The 20,659-nt window shown below is 49.6% G+C and overlaps 1 protein-coding gene across 1 annotated transcript in view; it reads left to right on the top strand.

Moving 5' to 3' along the window:
• The window catches only part of LOC134423900 (schwannomin-interacting protein 1), an 84,260-nt gene that overhangs the window by 968 nt on the left and 62,633 nt on the right, over positions 1 to 20,659 (top strand). Inside the window, exons 2-4 of the mRNA XM_063167410.1 lie at positions 13,214 to 13,278; positions 14,125 to 14,205; positions 16,787 to 16,967. Coding sequence (XP_063023480.1) covers positions 13,214 to 13,278; positions 14,125 to 14,205; positions 16,787 to 16,967 — 327 coding nt within the window. The remainder of the gene's footprint in view (positions 1 to 13,213; positions 13,279 to 14,124; positions 14,206 to 16,786; positions 16,968 to 20,659) is intronic.

Genomic DNA, 20,659 nt, shown 5'->3' with positions numbered 1-20,659 from the left:
TTTTGCCGGAGCAGCTGGAGCAGGGCTGGCTGGGTTGGGCACTCAGGATCTTCCCAGCACGTTGGGACAGAGATTCCCTCGGGAGCGGCTTCCACAGGGTGGTTCCTTCCATCCCAAACTCCATCCCTGAGTTTGGGCTCAGACATCCCACGAGGCATTCCCAAACCTCACTCCAAGGCATTCCATTGGGATGTGATGGATGGGAGTGATAGAAACACCAGAGGGTGGAAATAAAGCAGGCAGAGACTCTGGGAGGCAAGGCAGGGAGCTGGGGATGGTTCCTCAGGAATTCCAAGGGCAGGGAGCTGGGGATGGTTCCTCAGGAATTCCAGGGGCAGGGAGCTGGGGATGGTTCCTCAGGAATTCCAGGGGCAGGGAGATGGGGATGGTTCCTCAGGAATTCCAGGGGCAGGGAGATGGGGATGGTTCCTCAGGAATTCCAAGGGCAGGGAGCCGACCCTCAGGTGAGGATCCATCCTGCACATCCCATTCCTCACGGCAGGAGGAGGAGGTTGGGATTGATGGATCCTCCACAGCTCTGAGCTCCAGAGTGGGTGGCTGGAAATCAGCAAATATTGAATTCTCGTTTCTCCCAAGCTGGAATTAATCCGAGCTTCTCAGTTTTCCCAGACAACTTGTCGGACGCTGGAAACTCATTTGTTAAATTGCACAGGGAAACAAAAGGCTGCATTAGGAATATCCCACTTACCTGGAGCTGAATTTATTTGGATTCCCTTTGCTGCTTCAAGTTTTTCAGCTTCCCAAAGGGCTGGAGAAGCTCTAGAGGAGTCTCATAAATAAAATAAAGCCATAAGAATTTCCCTGAGCTGTAGGTGCTGGGATTTACTTCATGTTCCCAGTGCAGCACTGTCTAACCTCTGGAACTGTGTCCAATACTTTTGTTCCCTGCTTTCCCTGAGTATTCCAAGGCACAGACAGAACTGGATTCTTTTCCCTGCTTTAAATCTCTTAAAACTTGGATTTTCTGTCATGGGGCTCCTGCAGGTCCCTGCTGTGGCAGTTTGGGGATTCCTGGAATCCCAATAAAACCAGAGATTGTGTGTGCCCCAGGGCTAAAGCCTGGCTTTGTGTGTGAAATCTTGTACAGACCTGAAATACAGGGAAGAGATCAAATGCCAGGAAATGTTTTTACTTCCAGCAATCCCCTGGATGCCAAAGAAAACACAGGAATAAATGACAAACTGGCTGGGATGAGCTCTCTGAAGGGGAAATTTTCCTGTTTCAGGAGCCTTCAGCGGCTCTCAGTGCCCTGATTGCAGCTGGGAAAGCACAGCAAAGCCAATATTCCACATTTTCTCCAGCTGGAAATCCTGATTGCAGCACCCCGGCTCCAGGTGGGCAGAGGGGTGAGGCACCTGCAGGTGCTGTCCCAGATTTCTGTGCTGTCCCTCAGACCAGGGGCTGGGGCCTGAGTTCCAACTCACTCCTCTACAACAGGCTGGATGAGTAACTACAGGGTGTAAACACAGAGAGTAACTACAGAGAGTAAAATCACCCAGAGGAAAACATGGAGATGTCTCCTGAAACAAGGATCTTAATCCAGGTTTAGCTGGAGTTTGGGCAGCTCTGCTCACCCCAGGTTTTGAGCAGGGCCTTGCTGTGGGGACATTCCCATTCAGCGGGGTCAGAGCCTTTGAAGGGTCTGAAGAGTGGTTTTGGGGAGAAACAGAGCTGGGAAAATACCCGTGAGGAAAAGGAATTGTCAGCTCTCCTCTTTCTCTGAGAGCTGGAGATTGAACTGGGACAGTCCCTCATCTAAAGGGAGTGGAAACAGGAAAGCTGTGGGAAAGTGGGGATTTGAGAGCCCATCTGGCACTGAACCCCCCTGAGTAATCCAGACTGGGAACAAGGCAGAGGGGAGCTCCCATCCCTTGGCAATGATGATTTCCAGGCAGTTCTGTTGGATTTAGGAATGCCCTTGAGGCCTTTCCCAGCTTCAATAATTCCACCATTCCCACTGAAGGAAGCTGGATCTGCTCCCCCAGCTGCAGGAATGCTGCCATTACTTTTGTGTGTAAATCCAATTGCATCCCCCAGTGGTTTTTTTTTGCATTTCCCTTGTTCATGATTAATTTATTTGTCCTCAATTTCACCAAAATTCAGCATTTTCTGTCAGGTTTCACTGACTCCTGGTGTCACCTGCAACTCTTCCCCCTTGCTGCTCCTCTGCTTTTCCCACATAAATAATAAAAGGGATTTTGGGGAGCCCTGGGAAGCTCTTTACAAGCTCTGCAAGTCGGGCTCATTTAATTCCTGAAGGCTGCACATCCACATCCTGATATCCAGGCAGGGAATTCATTTACATGCCATGGATGGCTCAGCCACCCCTCAACTGCTGGCATTTCGTCCCTGCTTTGGAATATTATTTACATTTATTAAAATGCAGTTGGAGAAGGTTCAACTTGGTGCCTTTTAAAACAATGTGGAGCAGCTGCTTTCAGAAAGACACAGAGACGGTCCTTTATTCATTAATTTCCTGTTAATCCTTTAAATTCCTTCCATTATCAAGTATTTAAAGTGGTTTTTACGTGCTAATAACTGAATGGGAAGTGTGGAGTGTTCCATTTTCCAGGTGCCTGAAATTCAGGGTGATTTTAGCTCATCTCCTGTCTTGTTTTCCCTCTCCACAAAACATCCCGAGCTTTTATCCCATCCTTTCCTCCTCTCCCTGAGGAATCCAACGAGGCCAGCAGTGCCTGAAGGGAATTTTTCATCCAGTGATGTGGCTGTGTGGTCATCGATTGGAATCCTGATGGAAAATGTCCTCTTGCAAAGGGAGGGATGCCAAAGGAATCTGGGAATGCTGGTGGGGTTTAGGCTCAGCCTAAACGGGGGAATGGGTCTGTGTAAGCCCCTCTCAGGATTGTTTTAGGCCAGCATTTCAGCAGCTGATTTGTGCCAAACTCCTCATCCCAAAGTTCTGCCTACACCTAGAAATAAAGACCCAAACTGGGTATAATTAAAATTAAACCAGTGTTCAAACTGCTATGCACCCCGGGCAAAACAAACCTGAATTATCCATTTACAAGACAGTTGCTGATGGGAAATGACCCTTAGAATTCAGTGTGGGCACAAAGCACAACTGGTGTTAAAGTGATTGTGGCCTTGGGCAAACTCGTCTTCCACGGCAAAAGGGAAAAGAGGGAATCTCCCCCTCGGTCCAGGAACCAGCAGCACATGGGGGTCCCTGGAGCAGGGAATTTCATGGATGCTGTGCCAATGAAAAGCTCCTTTTCCTCGGGTTTAGGATTTGAAGGAAGGAGCCTGAGTGTTGTAATTAAAAGCGCAGCAGAGGCCTGAGGGTGATGGATGTGTCCCCACTGAGCAGCCCCTGGGGTTTTTCCCTGGCAGAAAGTTGATGGGAATTCACCACCAGGACAGAGCAAACACACCCACACCGGGCTGGGGGAAGGAATTGCACTGGGAGCAGCCTGGGAATGTTCCAAGGTGGATTTTCATTGAAAATATGGCCCTGATAGTGTGGAATTTCATGGTCACTCCAAGAGGGGATGGAGGTGTTCCCTGCTTGGGGATGAAGTGGCCTCAGCTTTGTGGGGCCTGTCACAACCTCACAAATAATGGAATTAAGGAATAAAGGAATTAAGGGATTTAGCATCTGGCATTTGCAAACACAAGTTCTGACAGTGGAAATGGGGCCAGGGAGCCCAAACTCAGAACTCGGGGAGTGGCAGAACTAATGCTCATTTAACAGGGAGAGAAGGCTGCAAACATTGGTGCAGAAATGAAAATGCATTAATGGAGACATAAGACACAGAAGTGTTTGAAGACATTGGCTTGCTCAGGGTGCTAACAGATCAAACCAGCACTTTTTGGGTTTGTTGCTGTTTTCAGCACCCCAGATGGCTGCAGACCGTAGGGTTTGGGCCCATTGTGTCTGTCCTGGTGCCAGCTGGACAGAGGAATGGCCAGTGCTGGCCAGCCTCGGGGCAGTGCACGTGCCAAGGCTGGAATGGCTCCCCTGTGCCCCAGACTGAGGGAGCAGGGCAGGCTCTGGGCAGTGTGTGTGTTTTAGGGGGTTACTTTGGGATTCAGGCTCCTGCTGGGGGCTCTCTGGGAGAGGGACTGTTTGTGTTCCATGTTTGCCAGCACATTTCTGCTCCAATGCTTCCCTCTCTTAGGTGTTCCTGGGTGTGTTTTGGGAGAGAAACTTGTGTTTGGTGTAACCTGGAGCCTCTGGAAGGTGAATAATCCAATTTTGGCAGGAGGGGTTGCATCCCAAGTGACCTCTCACGTTTGGGATCAGTGTGTGTGCTGTGAATCCCAAAGAGGTGATTCCAGCTGGGGACTGGCAATTCAGGACAAAGAGTTTCACTGACCATGGATTTGTCTCAGCTTTCCTGGAGCACCCCGAAGTTGTGTTTGTCCTTGTGGCAAAATCCAATTTTGTCTCCAGGAGCTCTCCTTGACCTTCTCACTCCAGAGCAGCCGCCGAGCTCCTGGATTTCACTGGGATGCTGCTGTCTGGAGCACGTTCCCCTGGGAATTACCATTTCCATGAGGAAACATTTCTGATTTCAGCTCTTGCCCATGCCAGGGTTTTCCAGAGTCACCTGCAATTCCTGGGCACTGCCAGCCCTGGCTGTGAGGAGCTGGAAACCAAAGCCTGAGCTGTGTTGTGCTGTAATTTATGCCAGGAAGCAGATTTAAATTATGCAAATTGCTGTCTGCACTGAAGCTGCCATCTGGAAAAAGTTCTGCATGCAAAAATCTGTCGGGGCAAGGCAAGGGACGCAGGATCATCGGGAAGGGAGAGTGATGGAATAAAAACAAGCTGCTCCTGGAAAAATGATTCCCTGCTTCAGTGCAGTGGCAAAGCTGCTGTTCTGGAGGAGCCAAATTAATATAGTAGGGTTAAAATAATTGTTTAAAGCTGCTTTGGAGCTGGAAGAGTTCCTTGTTATCCAGGAGGGATAAGATGCAGGTTAGGAGGCAAAGGAGGAGCCCAAGGAAGGGTGGCACATCCAGAGCTGGAGGTGGGCAGGGATCAGCAGGGAAAGGGTGAGGCTGAGAGAGGAGAGGTGGCCTGGAAATTCTGGGGCACAGGATAAGTCCTGGAGCCATCCAACATGGAATATTTCTGTAATAAATGGGAATTGGAGAGGTTAAAGGATGCAGGATTTGCTGCCTCTCTAGTGTTGGGAATCAGGGGAAGGTTATTCCCCCGAGGGTGCTGGGCACATTCCCAAAGCTGCCAGAGCTCCAGGAGTGTTGGGACACTGCAGGCATGCCCAGGGTGGCATTTTGGGGTGTCTGAGCAGGGCCAGGGGCTGGGCTGGGTGATCCTGTGGTCCCTTCCAGCCGAGGGTATTCCAGGATTCTGTATTTTCCATCAGAGCAGACTTGTGTGACTCCTTTCCCAAAGCCAGAGCTCCTGTGGCAGGAGGAATGTGCACCTTGGGGTTACAGCACCTCCTGGGGTGAATTTCTGGGGCAATCCACCCCTTTATGAGCAGGAATTGCCTTTCCTTGTTCCCCCAGGATGTCCTCAGGTAAAACCCTGCAGAGCCCTCTCCAGAAATCAGTGCTGGTGGGGTCAGGGACTTGTGGAACCCCCTGGAAGGGCAGAGGTGGGTTCTCCACACCCTCCCAAATGTGAAACCTCTGGGCTTTCCAAGCCCCCTGCACGTGCCCACTTTGTGTGCCCCAGTTTGGGGAGCAGCAGTGGCACCGTGTCCTTTGTCACAGAGCAGCGCGGGGTGCCTGTGGTGACATCCCCTGCAGCAGAGCAGTAATTACAGAAAGCTTTGTCAGATTTTATTCTCTGCTCCTGCACAGGATGCTGAGCATGAGGCCAGGCTGTGGAGAGACCCCTCGCTGCCTGCACTGCCATTAACTCCATAGGCACGGCGTTAATTTGGAAAAATAACAGTTGGAGGCTGTCAGGGATGCTCCATAAAAACCCTGCCAGCTCTGCTGCAATGCAGACAGAAAACAAATGGTTCCCATTTCAGCTTGGCACGCTGTAACCCCACTGAGCTGACTTCCCAGGATAAACTACTGCTGTGGAATTGTATTCCCACAAGCAGCACCAGATCCTATTTAAAAAGCATCACACAGCCCTGTGTATTCCTAATTATTCGTGTGATGAAGGAAGAAACGCCTCAGTGCTGGTTTATTCTTGTTCACCATCCTCAGAACTATGCTGGGAGTGCTGTTCCTCTTTCCACGGAGCTGCTCTGGTAGATGGGATGTTGGGAAGGAAGGATTCCCAGAGCAGCTGGGGCTGTCCCTGGGTCCCTGGCAGTGCCCAAGGCCAGGCTGGGCAGGGCTGGGAGCACCTGGGGCAGTGGGAGGTGTCCCAGGTGGAATTGGATGGGCTTTAAGGTCCCTCCCAACCCAAACCGTCCTGGGATTCTCCAGCAGGAGGGGTTGGCTCCAAGGAGTTCCTCAGATTGGTTTGGCACAGTTCTGCAGTCCTGGTGCTTTGGTGTTGGTTTCTTCTGGGCATAAAAATGGATTTGCAAGGAAGGGGTCACTTCACAGATGACACTCCTGGGCTTAATCCCTAGATTTACAGCTCCTGTTTTATGGTGGATTTAATGCTTTGCATGGCACGGTGTGCCCTGTGCCTCGAACTCCCCCACGGCAGCTCTGTCCCACCAGAGAGCCCAGCACAGGGATGGAGGGATGGAATTCCTTCCTGTGACAGGAGTGCCCCACACAGCCCAGCAGCCAGAGCATCCCTGCAGCATTCCCAGCTCTGAGCACACAGCATCACCCAGCTGCCCTTTCCTGCCCAGCCAGAGCTGCTCTCCCGGGGAAGCCTCTCCCGTGGGAGCCGTGGTCTGACCTTTCCCAGCTCCAGCAACCCTGACAGAGGCAGCAGCAGAACACCCAGCACCAGCGTTTGGGTTTGTTTTGAGCCTGACTGTGACAGATCCCTCCTGTGAATGCTGCAGCTGCCGGAGGTCCACGCACAGCATTAAAGCAGCAGCTCCAATGTAACATTTCCAGAACATTTCCTTCCCCCTCAGCCTGCACACACGCAGGACCCACAGGGATGGACTCCTCGTGCCCGTTTGACCTTTTCTGCTGCTTCTCACTTGATGAAGTTCACTCCTGTGACCCCAGTGCGTCTTGGCAGGGGTTGTGTGTTGTTTCTGTGGTGTTCCTGACATTCCTGTAGCATTAAACCGGGAAAAATTGGGATGTCTCACTCTCAGGCTGGGCTGTGAAAGGTCTTTGGTGTCACTGCGAACTTTGAGAATTAAAGGTGTTCTGAAAGCAGCCGGAAAAGAGGAGATTTAATCAGTGAGTGCTGCCATGGGGGAGCCCCAGGGCTCTGCCTTGCTTTGGGATGGCAGAGAGTTCAAAGCTCGGGTGGATTGAGTTTCTGTCCTTTCTGTCCCTTGGATAAAGGCAGGAAGGAGACATTTCAAAGGAAGGCTTTTGTCATTACTCTGTCTGACATCTGAATTCAGTTTTGGTCCTGGAAAGCCAAAGCAGAGGCTCCTTGCAGGGAGAGCAGGCATTGAGGGAGGGGGGTTTAGTCACTTTTGGGGGTTCTTTCACATGAACAATAATGCAGAATTTTGGTTTAGTCTGGAGAAAGTCCTGGAAGGGCAACAAAGCTGATGTAATTCCACCTCCTCCCCGTGGCCAGGCCTCCTTTCATTATCCCAGGTTTTGTTTGTGAACACTGGGATTTGATTTGGGTTTTGATCTGATCTTGTGATGTCTGGGAGCTGAGACCTTTAATTTCCTGTCCTGGCGGATGTGTCTGAAATCCTCCCAGGGATGTGTGTTTGCAGGAAACTGGGACTGGCAAAAGGCCCCTTCTGTAAAAAAGCACCAAAAACCTCAGCCAGGGAGGGCAGAATTAACCCAATCAAGGCAAGATTGTTTAATTCAGTTCATTATAAGCTGACCCCACCTGAATGAACTGAGGATGCTGCAGGTCCTGGGGTCACCTTCACATTTCCCAGCACAGAAATTCAGTGGAGCAGGACCAGCTGCTGCAGAAAACTGGGATTTGGGCTCTGTGATTGAAGAATTGAACTTCCCTGGAAAGGCTCAGCTGGGATTATTCGCTCTCAGGCACCAGGAGCAGTTTTATCTCTCAGGAACTCATTAAAAAGCTTGAAATGGGTATAGTTTGGTCATAATGGGGACTCCCACAAAGCCAGGTGGGGTTTCAATCATTATTTTATTATTATTTTATACATATTTATATAAATGAGTGGCTGGTTGCATCTGGAGAGTATTTCAGAAAAATCAGGGTTGAGCCTGGGAGTTGTGTGGCTGCCTGGTAGAAAAGCTGGGAGGAATCAAAGCTTTCCCAGCTTTTCAGGATGGAGCAGCCACGGGCATTTGACAGAAGAAAAATTGGATGAGGTGTTGGACGAGTGCTCTGGCAGCTCCTGTGAGCTGAGCAGCAGGATTAGGGGGAGATGTGGGAGGCTGAGCTCAGGTTTAGTCTGGCTCCAGCATTTGTGATTAACTTCTCCTGCCTCTGGCTCTTCAGGGCAGTGAGGCTGCACAATCCCAACCAAACTGCTCCTGAGACAATTCCATTCCCACTGCCCATGAAATACCAGCATATTTCTTTGTTACAATGAGGTCGATGGGAATGTGGGGTGTTTGTGGCTGAGCTCAGGGAGATTAATTCATGACATCCCCATGAATGCCATGGCTGGGGTGATATCTGGAAATAAAGCCCTACCTGATTATTTTTTATGAAGTGATGAGGAAAAATATCCAAAAGCTTCTCTGGAATTCCAAACTCCAGCTCTGCCCCAACACCTCAGCCCTGGAGTCACATTCCCATGGATTTTCCACAGAAGTAGCCTCAGCAATGCTGATTTGGGAGTTGTCTGGGGAGCAAACTCAGAGTGCCAGAACAAGACTAATCCCCCTCTGTGGTTCCTCTAATAAAAGGGAAGAACACTAAATAATTAACGTCAACAAATGAAAACTAATTTGCCAATTTTTAATTTTTTCCCCATTGCGTGATCCCTGTTAATGAATAATTCACCAGACAGAGAGGAAAATAAAATGAAAGGATTTCTCTGGGGTCTGCTGTCTTCTCTGAACATCCAGCCTAACTGTTTGGATATCCATATATATATTTTTTTTTTAAAGACTAAAAAATAACCCCAGAGAAAACAGCTTTCAGCAGGAACCAGGCAGGAATAAAAAGAGCTGCAGCCTCCAGAGGTTTTCCCATTTCCTTCCAGACCTGAGATCATTTGTCTGAGGCTGTTTGTGAATTATTCATAGCAGTGGAGCTCTTTGCTTTCCCAGGCTGAATGTGACCAGTTTCCATCTCAGGGCTTCCCGTGCTGTTTTTTGTTTGCATTTCAGGTTTTCCTGGGATGCCCTTCATCCCAAGGCCCTGCTGGCTGCTGGGGGACTCTGCCAGTCAAACACCCAGAGCTGCTCTGTGCTCAATGCCCAGCACTTCCCACAGCACACGAGGGAACGGGAATGGGATAACTGAGGAGCTGGGACACCCTGGGAATGATCCCTGGTTCTGCTTTGGCTTTGGAGTGGGACCTCTGAGGGAAAAATGTTTGTTATGTTAGCTCTGGGCTGATTTGAAGGGACCTGTGCATCCCAGTCCCTGTGTCAGATTAGCAGGAGCATCCCAGGCTGTGGCAGGTGATGGGATGAGATGGGGTTCAAGATCCCAGTTCAAACCCTTCTGCTTCAGCTGCCACTTGAAACCTGCTGAGGTTTGGGTGTGCTAAATAGGACCGGGAAAAGAGATCCAGGACTGGGAAAAGAGATCCAGGACTGGGAAAACAGATCCAGGACTGGGGAAACAAATCTAGGATTGGGAAAACAGATCCAGGACTGGGGAAACAGATCCAGGACTGGGAAAACAGATCCAGGACTGGGGAAACAGATCCAGGATTAGGGAAACAGATCCAGGACTGGAAAAACAGATCTAGGACTGGGGAAACAGATCCAGGATTGGGGAAATAGATCCAGGACTGGGGAAACAGATCCAGGACTGGGGAAACAGATCCAGGACTGGAAAAACAGATCCAGGATTGGGAAAACAGATCCAGGACTGGGGAAACAGATCCAGGATTGGGAAAAGAGATCCAGGATTGGGGAAATAGATCCAGGACTGGGGAAACAGATCCAGGATTGGGAAAACAGATCCAGGACTGGGGAAACAGATCCAGGACAGGGAAAACAGATCCAGGATTGGGAAAACAGATCCAGGATCAGGATGATCATCAGTGTGCGCTCCAAGGCTTCCTTGGAGTTCCATGGCCCATGACCCTCCAACATGAGCAGCATCTCCACATCCCATGGACACTGAGAGCAGCCTCATGCCATGGAATTCCAGACTGGTTTGGTGGGAAGGAGGAGAGAGGAGTTCCACCTGCAGCTGAGTTTCCTTGGCTTTTCCTGCTGCTGGGCACCAGAGGCACAACTTGAGGAGGAGCACTTGTGCCTCGTTGCTGTCGCTGTTTCCTGGCCCTGCTCAGGTTTGGGAGGAGCCATCCCAAGGTTGGTGTGGAGCCATCCTGATGTTTGTTCATGCAGAGCCATCCCAGTGTTCCTGAGGAGCCATCCTGGTGTTCCTGAGGACCATCCCCATGTTGCTGAGGAGCCATCCCGGTGTGTGTTTGTGTGGAACCATCCTGATGTTTTTTTCTGAGGAGCCATGCCAATATTTGTGAGGAGCCATCCCCATGTTCCTGAGGAGCAATCCCAGTGTTCCTGAGGAGCCATCCCAGTGTTCCTGAGAAGCCATCTCAATGTTCTTGAGGAGCCATCCTGGTGCTCCTGAGGAGCCATCCTGATGTTTGTTCCTGAGGAGCCATCCCCATGTTCCTGAGGACCATCCCCATGTTCCTGAGGAGCCATCCATTGTTCCTGAGGACCATCTGGTGTTTCCCTGCTCCAGGTGAAGAGCAGCGCTGCCGCACGTGGATGCAGTTGCCGAGCAACCCCCGGAATTGAAACCATCTTCGGAGCCATCAGAGGAGAGAGAGATGTCTGAGAGCAGGGATGTCACCGCTCAGCAGCTCCAGAGCCTCCTCCTGCCCTCTGTGCTCACTTGGCAGGGGATTTCTCTTTCCCAGTGCTGTGATTTGTGCACATGGCCGGAATCCCGGGGTCACCAAGGCTGGAAAAACCTCCAGGATCCAACCAGTGCCCGATTTCCCCCTGGCCACCGAGTGCCACTGCCAGGAGTTCCTTGGACACCTGCAGGGATGGGCACCCCAACCCTCCCTGGGCAGTTCCAAGGCCTGAGCCCCCTTTCCATGGGGAAATTCCTGCTGTGCCCACCCTGAGCTGCCCCGGCCCAGCCTGAGGCCGTTCCCTCTGCTCCTGTCCCTGTCCCTGGTGGCAGATCCCAATCCCATCCTGGCTGTGCCCTCCTGGCAGGAGCTGTGCAGAGCCACAAGGTGCTCCCTGAGCCTCCTCCATCCCCCAGACTCCTCAGGTTTCCTCCTAAAGCCCCGGGAGGAAAACACTGCAGAAATAATATTTTTTCATAGATGGGATTTTTTTCATACTTTTTACAGGAACTTTCTGACTCCCAAACTAGTTCATCCCTCTTTTGTGAGGATTACAGACATTCCCCCACACTGAAAAGCTGAAAATTGGATTAATAGATTTGCTTTCAGATTTCAAACACTCCTCTGTTGTTGTCACTAGAATTAACAGGCTCAGGAGCTATAAAAAGAGCTCCCTGCTTTTTCTGGGGAAAACCCTTCCCCTGGGAATTCAGAAATGGATCTGTCGTGTGAGATTTCCCCTGCCTTCCCCTCCCTGCCATGCTGGAATTCACTCTGCCTGCTTTCCAACCTCCTTGTGTCCCTCTCCAAAATAATCCAACTCAAGTGTGTGCAATTAAAGCAATAAAAAAAATGAAAAAATATAAAATTAACAAACCCCAGGATGCTGGATATGCTCAGGCTGAAAAATAATTAATGGATAAATGGAACAAGCACATTAAGGACTAGGAAAAGACACTTCAGCTTGCTCTGAGTGTGCTCCTCAAGCTTTCCTGGATATTTTCCCCTCAGTGTCCCTGTGCCCTGTCCAGGTATGCAGCTGGAGGAGGGAAAAGAAAAGCCCAGGGAGTTTCACAATATTTTTGTTTTATCCGGGCTCAGAGAGGCCCCGTAACTCATCCTGGCTTCCAGCAGAGCGTGGATCCCTTCCAATGGAATTCCCTGGAGCTGGGTGGCTCTGGGCAGGGTGCGGGGCTGGGGTGGCACCATCCCGGCTGTCCCCGTGTCCCCGGTGTCCCTGCAGCATCCCGGCCCTTTCCCGGCCTCAGCACCACGGGCAGCTCCATCAATCCCGCAGCGAGCAGCGCCGCTCGATACCCCCGGTTAATGATGCCCGACTGAAATTAGGATCGATTTCCTGCCTCCTCCTCTTCCCAATTATGCAAACCTGGCTGTGCCCCCTCCGGAGCTGCCTTTTATCCCAGCTTTTATCCCAGTGAGGTTTCATTCGGCATTGTCAAAAACATCACAACCAATTCTGACTTCTGCTTTTTTTGTTCTCTGCTCAGTCCTCACCCCGGGGTTAATGGAAAATGATGTCAAACACCAGGAGTGATTTATGGAAGTCAGGCAGCTCTTGGCACCCTGAGCTATGGATAAAGTCAACTGCAAATTGTTTTCACATTCTAAATTACTGTACCCAGCTCTGGAGGAGGCTGCAAAAACTGCCAGAGGGAAAATGTGGGAGAAGGAGAGGCTGTGTGGTTATCTCTGAACTGAGCTGTGCCTCAGAAGAATTCCAGTCTTTAAGCCAAACTTCTGTGCAGAATGCCAGGGATGGATTTTTCCTGGGAATTACCATGGATGTGGGGATTCCCAGCTCCACATAAAACTGCTGGAACAGGAACTGGTGCAGGCTGGAAATCTCTTCATTAAGGGCCTGAATAGAACAAGGATTCCCAGGAGCATCTCTGGAATCAAAGACATCCAAGATGGGAAAGAAAACTCCTCTCTTTTACTCTGTATTATTTCTGTAGCTCTGATATTTCCTTTCAAACTTGTGCTGGATTATTAATATGATATTGGTTTCTTTGTCACTGTTGTGGATTTTTGGGTTTAAACTCTTGTAGGAGGCACTTGAGGGATTGTTTTTGTTTCAGGATTGACTCAAAACTTTGTTTCTCTCAAGGCTGAGAGGAAATCTCTATGGGCTTGTCATAAAAGTAATTCTTTTTTCTCTCTCTCTCCAGGAAGAGCTTAGGAGGCTCCAGCACAGCCTGGAACAGGTCAATGATGGCAAAGACTCACTCCAAAGGTAAATGTGCCTTTTCCAAAACATCTCACCCATGAGAAAGGGAAAAGGATTTTCCAAGGTGTGAACCCTTGGCTGAGGGATCCTCTTTGTGACAGACATTATCCCAAATTTTGCCTTTCTCCCACTAACAATCCCTATTTTTAGCTACAAGAGGACAATTTCTGACAATGATATCATTGAGTGCCCAGCAAGTCTCAAAATAACTCCCCAGGTCGGGGTCTGACTTCCCAAATTTCCCTGCTAAGAGCTGCATTCAATCCTTGCTGCTGCTCTACCCAGGGCAGTGTTCCCAGATGCTGGATTTGGATATTCCAGCATTTTCACATTGTTTTCTTTGAGCCATCAGTTCCCAGCAGCCACTCCTTGGCCATCATTTATTACAAAGACTTTACTCCTCACCCCCACCATGTGGCTTTTGCTGCTGTAACTCATTTGCTGCCAGCATTCCCATTTTTCCTTTCCATTTCCCTCTGCAGCTTTTCCAGCGTGGCCGTAGGGATGGAAGTTAATTTAGCAGGAATATCTGTTAGAACTACCAGGGTTTGTTTTGTTTTGTTTTTATTTATTTACAGCAGCTCTTTTGCTGGCTGTGCCTGTCCCTGGAGCTGTGGCAGCTGGGAGATTTAAAACAAGGATTCAGGCAGATTCTCACTGGAAAACTGGATCCAAATTCCCATTTTTTATTGATATCTGGACACAGAGGTCCAGATAATTACCTCCAAAGACAGCAACAACCCCTGCTCAGCAGCTCTTGTTTGTTCTTGTCCAGATTAGGGAATTCATTCCCAGGGTTGCAGGAATGTCAGGCTGGAACACATTAAACTCATTTCCTTTTCTTTCTTGTAGCCATCAACTCACCATGGATGAAGAAAATAATATCCAGGAATATCCTATCAACCTCCAGCCCCTGGAATCCAAAGTGAAAATGTGAGTAAGGAAAAGTGTTGGGTCTGCCTTGGAATGCACTGGGGGTGTCCAATTCCTGAGCTGCAGGATCCACCCTGGATCCATCCTGGATTGCTGTGTAACTGGATAAGAGAGCTTCCAATTAGCAAATTGGAAAAATTCTCTACGTTTAAGAAGGTGGAGCTGCGAAAACTTGGGCTGTTCAGCCTAGAAAAAAGAGAACGTTCCAAGGTGACCATATTGTGGCCTTCCAGTGCCTAAAGGGGCTCCAGAAGAGCTGGACAGTGACTGGGGACAAGGGACAGAAGAACAGGACACAGGGAATGGCTCCCAGTGCCAGAGGGCAGGGATGGGTGGGACATTGGGAATTGGGAATTCCTGACTGGGATGGGATTCCCAGAGCAGCTGTGGCTGCCCCTGCATCCCTGGCAGTGCCTAAGGCCAGCTTGGATGGGGCTTGCAGCAGCCTGGGACAGTGGGAGGTGACCCCATGACAGGGTGGCACTGGGTGGGATTTCCATTCCTTTCCCACCCAAACCACCTGGGCTGAATCACAGAATCACACAGATTCCCTTTGCACTGAGTTTCAAATATTACACATCAGTTCTGCACTCATTTTGTCATTTCCTCTGTGTAACTCCAGAATATTTGGGAATCTGCTGGATTTTTCTGTGTGTGCAGAGAGGCCAGAGCAGGGAAGGGCAGCACGGAGCCTTTTCCGTACCCATTTTCCCATTTAACATCAGTTCCCCAGGGATTCTGTGGCAGGAGCAGCTCTGGAAGTGCAGAATTCTGTGCTCAGGAGGGGCAGGATTTGCTCGGGAGGAGCAGGATTTGCTCAGGAGGAGTGGGGTTTCCTCGGGAGGAGCAGGATTTGCTCAGGAGGAGCGGGGTTTGCTCAGGAGGAGCAGGATTTGCTCAGGAGGAGCGGGGTTTGCTCAGGAGGAGCGGGGTTTGCTTGGGAGGAGCAGGATTTGCTCAGGAGGAGCAGGATTTGCTCAGGAGGAGCGGGGTTTCCTCGGGAGGAGCAGGATTTGCTCAGGAGGAGCAGGATTTGCTCGGGAGGAGCAGGATTTGCTCGGAGGAGCAGGATTTGCTCGGGAGGAGCAGGATTTGCTCAGGAGGAGCAGGATTTGCTCAGGAGGAGCGGGGTTTCCTCGGGAGGAGCAGGATTTGCTCAGGAGGAGCAGGATTTGCTCGGGAGGAGCAGGATTTGCTCGGGAGGAGCAGGATTTGCTCAGGAGGCGGGCTCTCCAAGCTCACGCTGACACCTAGCGCAAGGCAAGCGAGGGATGAGCAGCCCGGGGCTCCGGGAATGAGCTCTGAGCTTCCAGACATCACCGTCATGGAATCCTGGAATGGTCTGGTTGGAAGGGACCTTCAAAGAATTTTTAGTCCAGCCCTGAGCAGAGATGGCATCAATAAGGGCACATCATCAGCCTGATCTGGGGAGTTTTTAGGGGTGGGAAATCTCCCCCCCGCCACCCTCATGGGAAACAAATCCTTCCTCATATCCTAAATCAATCTTCTCTTTGAATTCTAGAATAATTTTTGCTGTACATGATACAGAGTTTCCCCTGGGGTTAGTTATTCTAGAAGTCTTGATTTTGAATAATTAAAGTTCCCCACATATTTATCAGAGTCCAGGATTCCCTTTGGAGCCTCTCCCAGCATGGATCCTCCTGCCCTGGTGCAGGAATTGCCTCCATCCAGAAAACTGCCTCACTTACAGCCCATTCAAATATTAATGCATATTAAAATATTAAAAGGACATGAAGTTTCAAATTAAAACCCAGTGTCTTTTAAGCTTTTAGTCATGCAGATAAAAGCCAGATAAAATAATCCATTTTCAGGGAACTGTCTAAGAGGGCAATTATGACTTAAATTCAGTTCTATTCTCTGGCTTTAAAATAGAAATACATCTAGACATAAATATGTAACTATAAATATGTAACTATAAATATGTAAATACTGCTCATCCCAGTGAACAAACCTCAATTGCTTAAAAATCCTACAAGGAGCTAATCCTGTAGAGAAGTGGATGCTGGAATTGTTCTAGGCCAGGTTGGAGGGAGTTTGGAGCAACTTGGCATAGTGGAAATTGTCCCTGCCCCTGGCAGAGGATGGAATGAGAGGACATTTTCCAACCTAAACCATTCTGGAATTCCCTAATTCCATGATACTGCTCTGGGTCTCAAATTCCAGTTGTGTCTGAATTATAATCTGAAATGTGTGGTAAAAATAAAATGTAAATGGTTGTTAATTCCTTTAAATGGACAAATGGATATTTAAATTTTGATGGTGGAATGTAGGAGAAATTCCGAGTTCTGGATGGCCTCAACTGAAATCACTTCCATGGGTTTTGGGCTTGGCTTGGACTCTGAGTAACGTGGTAAGAGTTTGGAACCGGATCGTCTTTAAGGTCCTTTCCAACCCGAGCCACTGCAGAATTCCCTGATTCTCCTTTAGAAATATCCTGAGTTCTCCCAGTGGTGCCTTATACAAACCCTGCAGAGATATTTCCACGTGATCTTTACCCAGACAGGAAAACAAAACACAGGAACCCCCAAGGCCAATGTTTTGAAACCCTTTGTTCCCTCAGCATCCAGCGAGCGTGGCGTGAGCACCTGCAGCGCCAGGACCTGTCCCCATCCCCGGAGCTACGGGACAAGGACAGCCCGTCCTCGACGTCCCCGACGTCCCCAACGTCCCCAAGGTCGCCGGCCTTGGGCAAGATGAGCAGGTCTGTCAGCATGAACACCTTCTCCGACAGCAGCACCCCCGTGAGTCCGGCTGGAATTCCTCCTTTTCCTTTGCTTCCTTCCTTTCTGGGGTTTGGGATGAGTGAAAGCTCAGTTGTGGGGTCATGGGGTTGGTAATGGGTTCAAAAGGGGTTTTTAGGTGTCTCAAATGAGCTCCAGGCAGAGATTACTCTTGTGGGCTGATCAGGATGTGTGACTGTGGGTATCAGACCTGAATTCAGCAGATTTGGGAGGTGTCCTTGCTGGTTAAAAGGGGCTTCCCAGTGGTCCTGTGTCCAGTGTGTTTAGGACACTGTGTTCCCAGAAATCCTCAAACTGTGGTGCTTTTCATGCAAAGAAATGTGGTTTCTTGGTTGGTTTATGGTTTTGTTTTGTTGGTTGATTTTTGAGACTAAAAGAGACTAAAAGAGCCTAAAAGGGACTTTGAGAATTTGATGTAGGAGATCAAAATTGAATTTGATTTTGGAATAAATATTCCACCTTAACCAGTGGCTGGAGGCTGCATTTCTCTTTTTAAGGTGACCCTAAATAAACCCCAAATACAGATCCCATTTCTGGAATACAGACAGCTCTGTGACTATCTCTGAATTGGGTTTTTTTGGGCCAATACCAAAATAAATACAGAGTATGGAAGTGTTGCCTTCAGCTTTGTGACAAAAGACAGGATTTGAGGGAACTGCAGACTGGAGCTCATGGAATAATTCAGGAATTACAGGAGCAGAAATTGTCCTGGTGTGTGGTGCTGAAGGGTCTCCCTGCTCCTGAGGAGGGAACAGCTTGGTTGGATCCTCACTGCCAGTGGCTGTTGCCACTCCCAGGACAGCATTTGGTGGCTTCTGAATCCCTACAAAAATCTGGGAATCATTGTTAGTGGTGTTCTTCAAGCTGAATAAATTTAATTTTGCCTTGAGTTGCAAAGTTGGAGTAATTTTAATCTTGTGAAGCCCAAGGCACTGATCAAGCAGAGCTTTTCCACACTAAAAACTCTGATCTTGGAATTTTGGAGGTAATTTGACTCTTTCCAGGGTTGATCCAAGTGTTGATCCAGGCCTAAAGTGAAGCTGTTTCCAGCAGGTTTATTTTGGTTTATTTCTGTCTGGGCGCTTGACAGATTTCAATAAAATATTCCTGAGGGTACTGCTTTATTTTCAGCTGGGAGCTGGAGAGCAGGAGGATAAAGTGAGCTGGAATATTGGGTTAGACACTGACGTTTCATGGATTCAAGGGGTTTGGTTCCTTTAATTAGAGGAATAAATGAGGATATAAATGTTTCTCTGCCACTGGAATCTGCTTCCAGCAGAGGTCCCTCGTACCCCGCGCAGGGACACTCCCGGCTGCTCCAGAGTTTCCCCAGCGCTGATCTCGTTCGGACAATGACACTTTGGGATGTTTGGGAGCTCAGGAAGGGCAGCTGGAGTTCTGTGTTTGTGGGGAGAAGGTGATGGCTCCATCTCTGGTTGTTTGCGGGTTACCACACGGGGTTCCCCACGGAGAGAACTGATGGAATGGGTGCAGTGTCAGAGCTTGAGGGGTGAGATGGGAAATGGAGAATTCTTGTTTGGCTGCTGCTCTGTAGCAAAGAAAGGTTTGTGTGTGTAGTACAAACAGCTTTTTAACTGTTAGAAAAGATCTGTTATTGATCACTGTCCATATTGTGGTATGAGGGCACACAGGCTGGAGCTGTGTTGTCTTCATTTGCTTTTGTTTTCCTTTTGCATGTTATTTTTTGCTAAAAAGAAATTTGAAGACAGATGTATAACAGATTTAAAATAATATTCTTCCCTGTAAATATTCTATTTTTTGCTACTATGTAGAAAAGGGCCAAAACTTTCCTTCCTAGATGGGTTTCTGCTTTTTCCTCCAAAATCACGGAATGGTTTGGGTTGAAAGGGACCTTCAAGCTCATCCCATCCCACCCCAGCCATGGCAGGGACACCTCCCACTGTCCCAGGCTGCTCCCAGCCCCAGTGTCCAGCCTGGCCTTGGGCACTGCCAGGGCTCCAGGGGCAGCCCCAGCTGCTCTGGGCACCCTGTGCCAGGGCCTGCCCACCCTCACTGGGTCAGGAATTCCTTCCCAATATCCCATCTCAATATCCCCTCCTTCAGCTTGAAGCCATCCCCTTGTTCTGTCACTCAGGCCCCAGTGAAGTCTCTCTCCATCTTCCTTGGATCCCCATTCTGATCCTGGGAGGAGCTCTGAGCTCTGCACAAGCTTCCTCTTCTCCAGGCTGACAAACTCCAACTATCCCAGCCCTTCTCCACGGGGAAAGATCTCCAGTCCCCTTATCAACATCATGGCCAGTTCTGGGCTTGCTCCAGCAGCTCCAGGTCCTTCTTACTGTGGGGACAGCAGATCCGGGTGCAGCATTGCAGACGGGGTCCCAGGAACCATTCCGTGTCCAGGGGATGTGTCAGCCCGGTTCCCAGGAACCATTCTATGTCCAAGGGGATGTGTCAGCCCAGTGCCCAGGAACCATTCTATGTCCAAGGGGATGTGTCAGCCCGGTTCCATGTCCTGGGGATGTGTCAGCCCCGCTCTCAGGAACCATTCCGTGTCCAGGGGATGTGTCAGCCCGGTTCCCGTCCCGCTCGGGCGCTCAGCACCGCGGACAGCGGCAGGATCTCCCGCTCAGCACCGCGGACAGAGGCAGGTTCTCCCGCTCAGCACCGCGGACAGCGGCAGGATCTCCCGCTCAGCACCGCGGACAGAGGCAGGTTCTCCCGCTCAGCACCGCGGACAGCGGCCGGGCTCTCCCGCTCCTCTCCCGGGACTTGGGGCTCGCTGCCCTTCGGTGCGGATCTTACCCCAGCCCTGTCACTCCTGACCTCCCGTCCTGGCAAAGCACCTCTGTTCCTCTCCTAAAAATCACTGGGATGCTCACGAGAATGGCAGGAACAGATTCTGTATAATTCCCATTTTTTCGCTTGAGCCCAGCACTCCAATAGGCAACTTCTACCAAGAAAAGGGTTGTTTTAGAGGTATAACCACACAAAACCTACTTTTCCAAACAAGAATGAGTATTTCCCCACCATTTCTCCCTCGGTTGATGCCACAGAAATATCCTATGGGAAAAGGGCCAGCATGGAACTCCTCTGGCCCAATCCCCAGTTTGTTCGTCCTTCCTGCCCCATGGGTACCTTCAAAGCTGGGACTTTCCTCAGTGATTTGTTAAGGTTTGGTTCTAGAACAGAACAAAATCTCTCTGCAGCCTTTGTGCGTTCCTAGGTCTCCCAGCAGAATCCCATTTTCCCACTGGTGTCTGTGAAATTCCCAGGTGGGTTTTGCACCTGCAGGAGCGATGGGAAGTTGAGGGAGAGGGAAAATCAATGTATGGGAGGCAGTGAAATCCTAACAAGCAGTGGGGTGTTAATATGGGAACATTCCTTCTTTCCTGTGAGCCTGAATTCCCAAATCTGTGAGCAGCAGAGAGGGAACCATCTGATAAATATTTACAATGTGATTTCTATATAATGTAAAAATGCAAATCCTCGCTCTTGAGCAGCGTGGATGGAAACATAATTAAAGATGAGGAGACAAATCCAACTGAGATGAAAAGGCCTTAATTAGAAATCAAATATTTGATGGGCTGGGGAGAAACATTAACGCTGATGTGGCTGTCAGATAACACTTGGAATGAAGAGAACATGGAAAAAATGTTGTTTTCAATCCCTCCCATTGGCTTTGGATAATCTCAGTTCTAAATGTGAGCAGG

The sequence above is a fragment of the Melospiza melodia genome, chromosome 12, assembly GCF_035770615.1.
Source record: "Melospiza melodia melodia isolate bMelMel2 chromosome 12, bMelMel2.pri, whole genome shotgun sequence".
Lineage (NCBI taxonomy): Eukaryota > Metazoa > Chordata > Aves > Passeriformes > Passerellidae > Melospiza > Melospiza melodia.
Note: the sequence above shows the minus strand (reverse complement) of the source record. Positions and strands in the feature narration are given on the sequence as shown.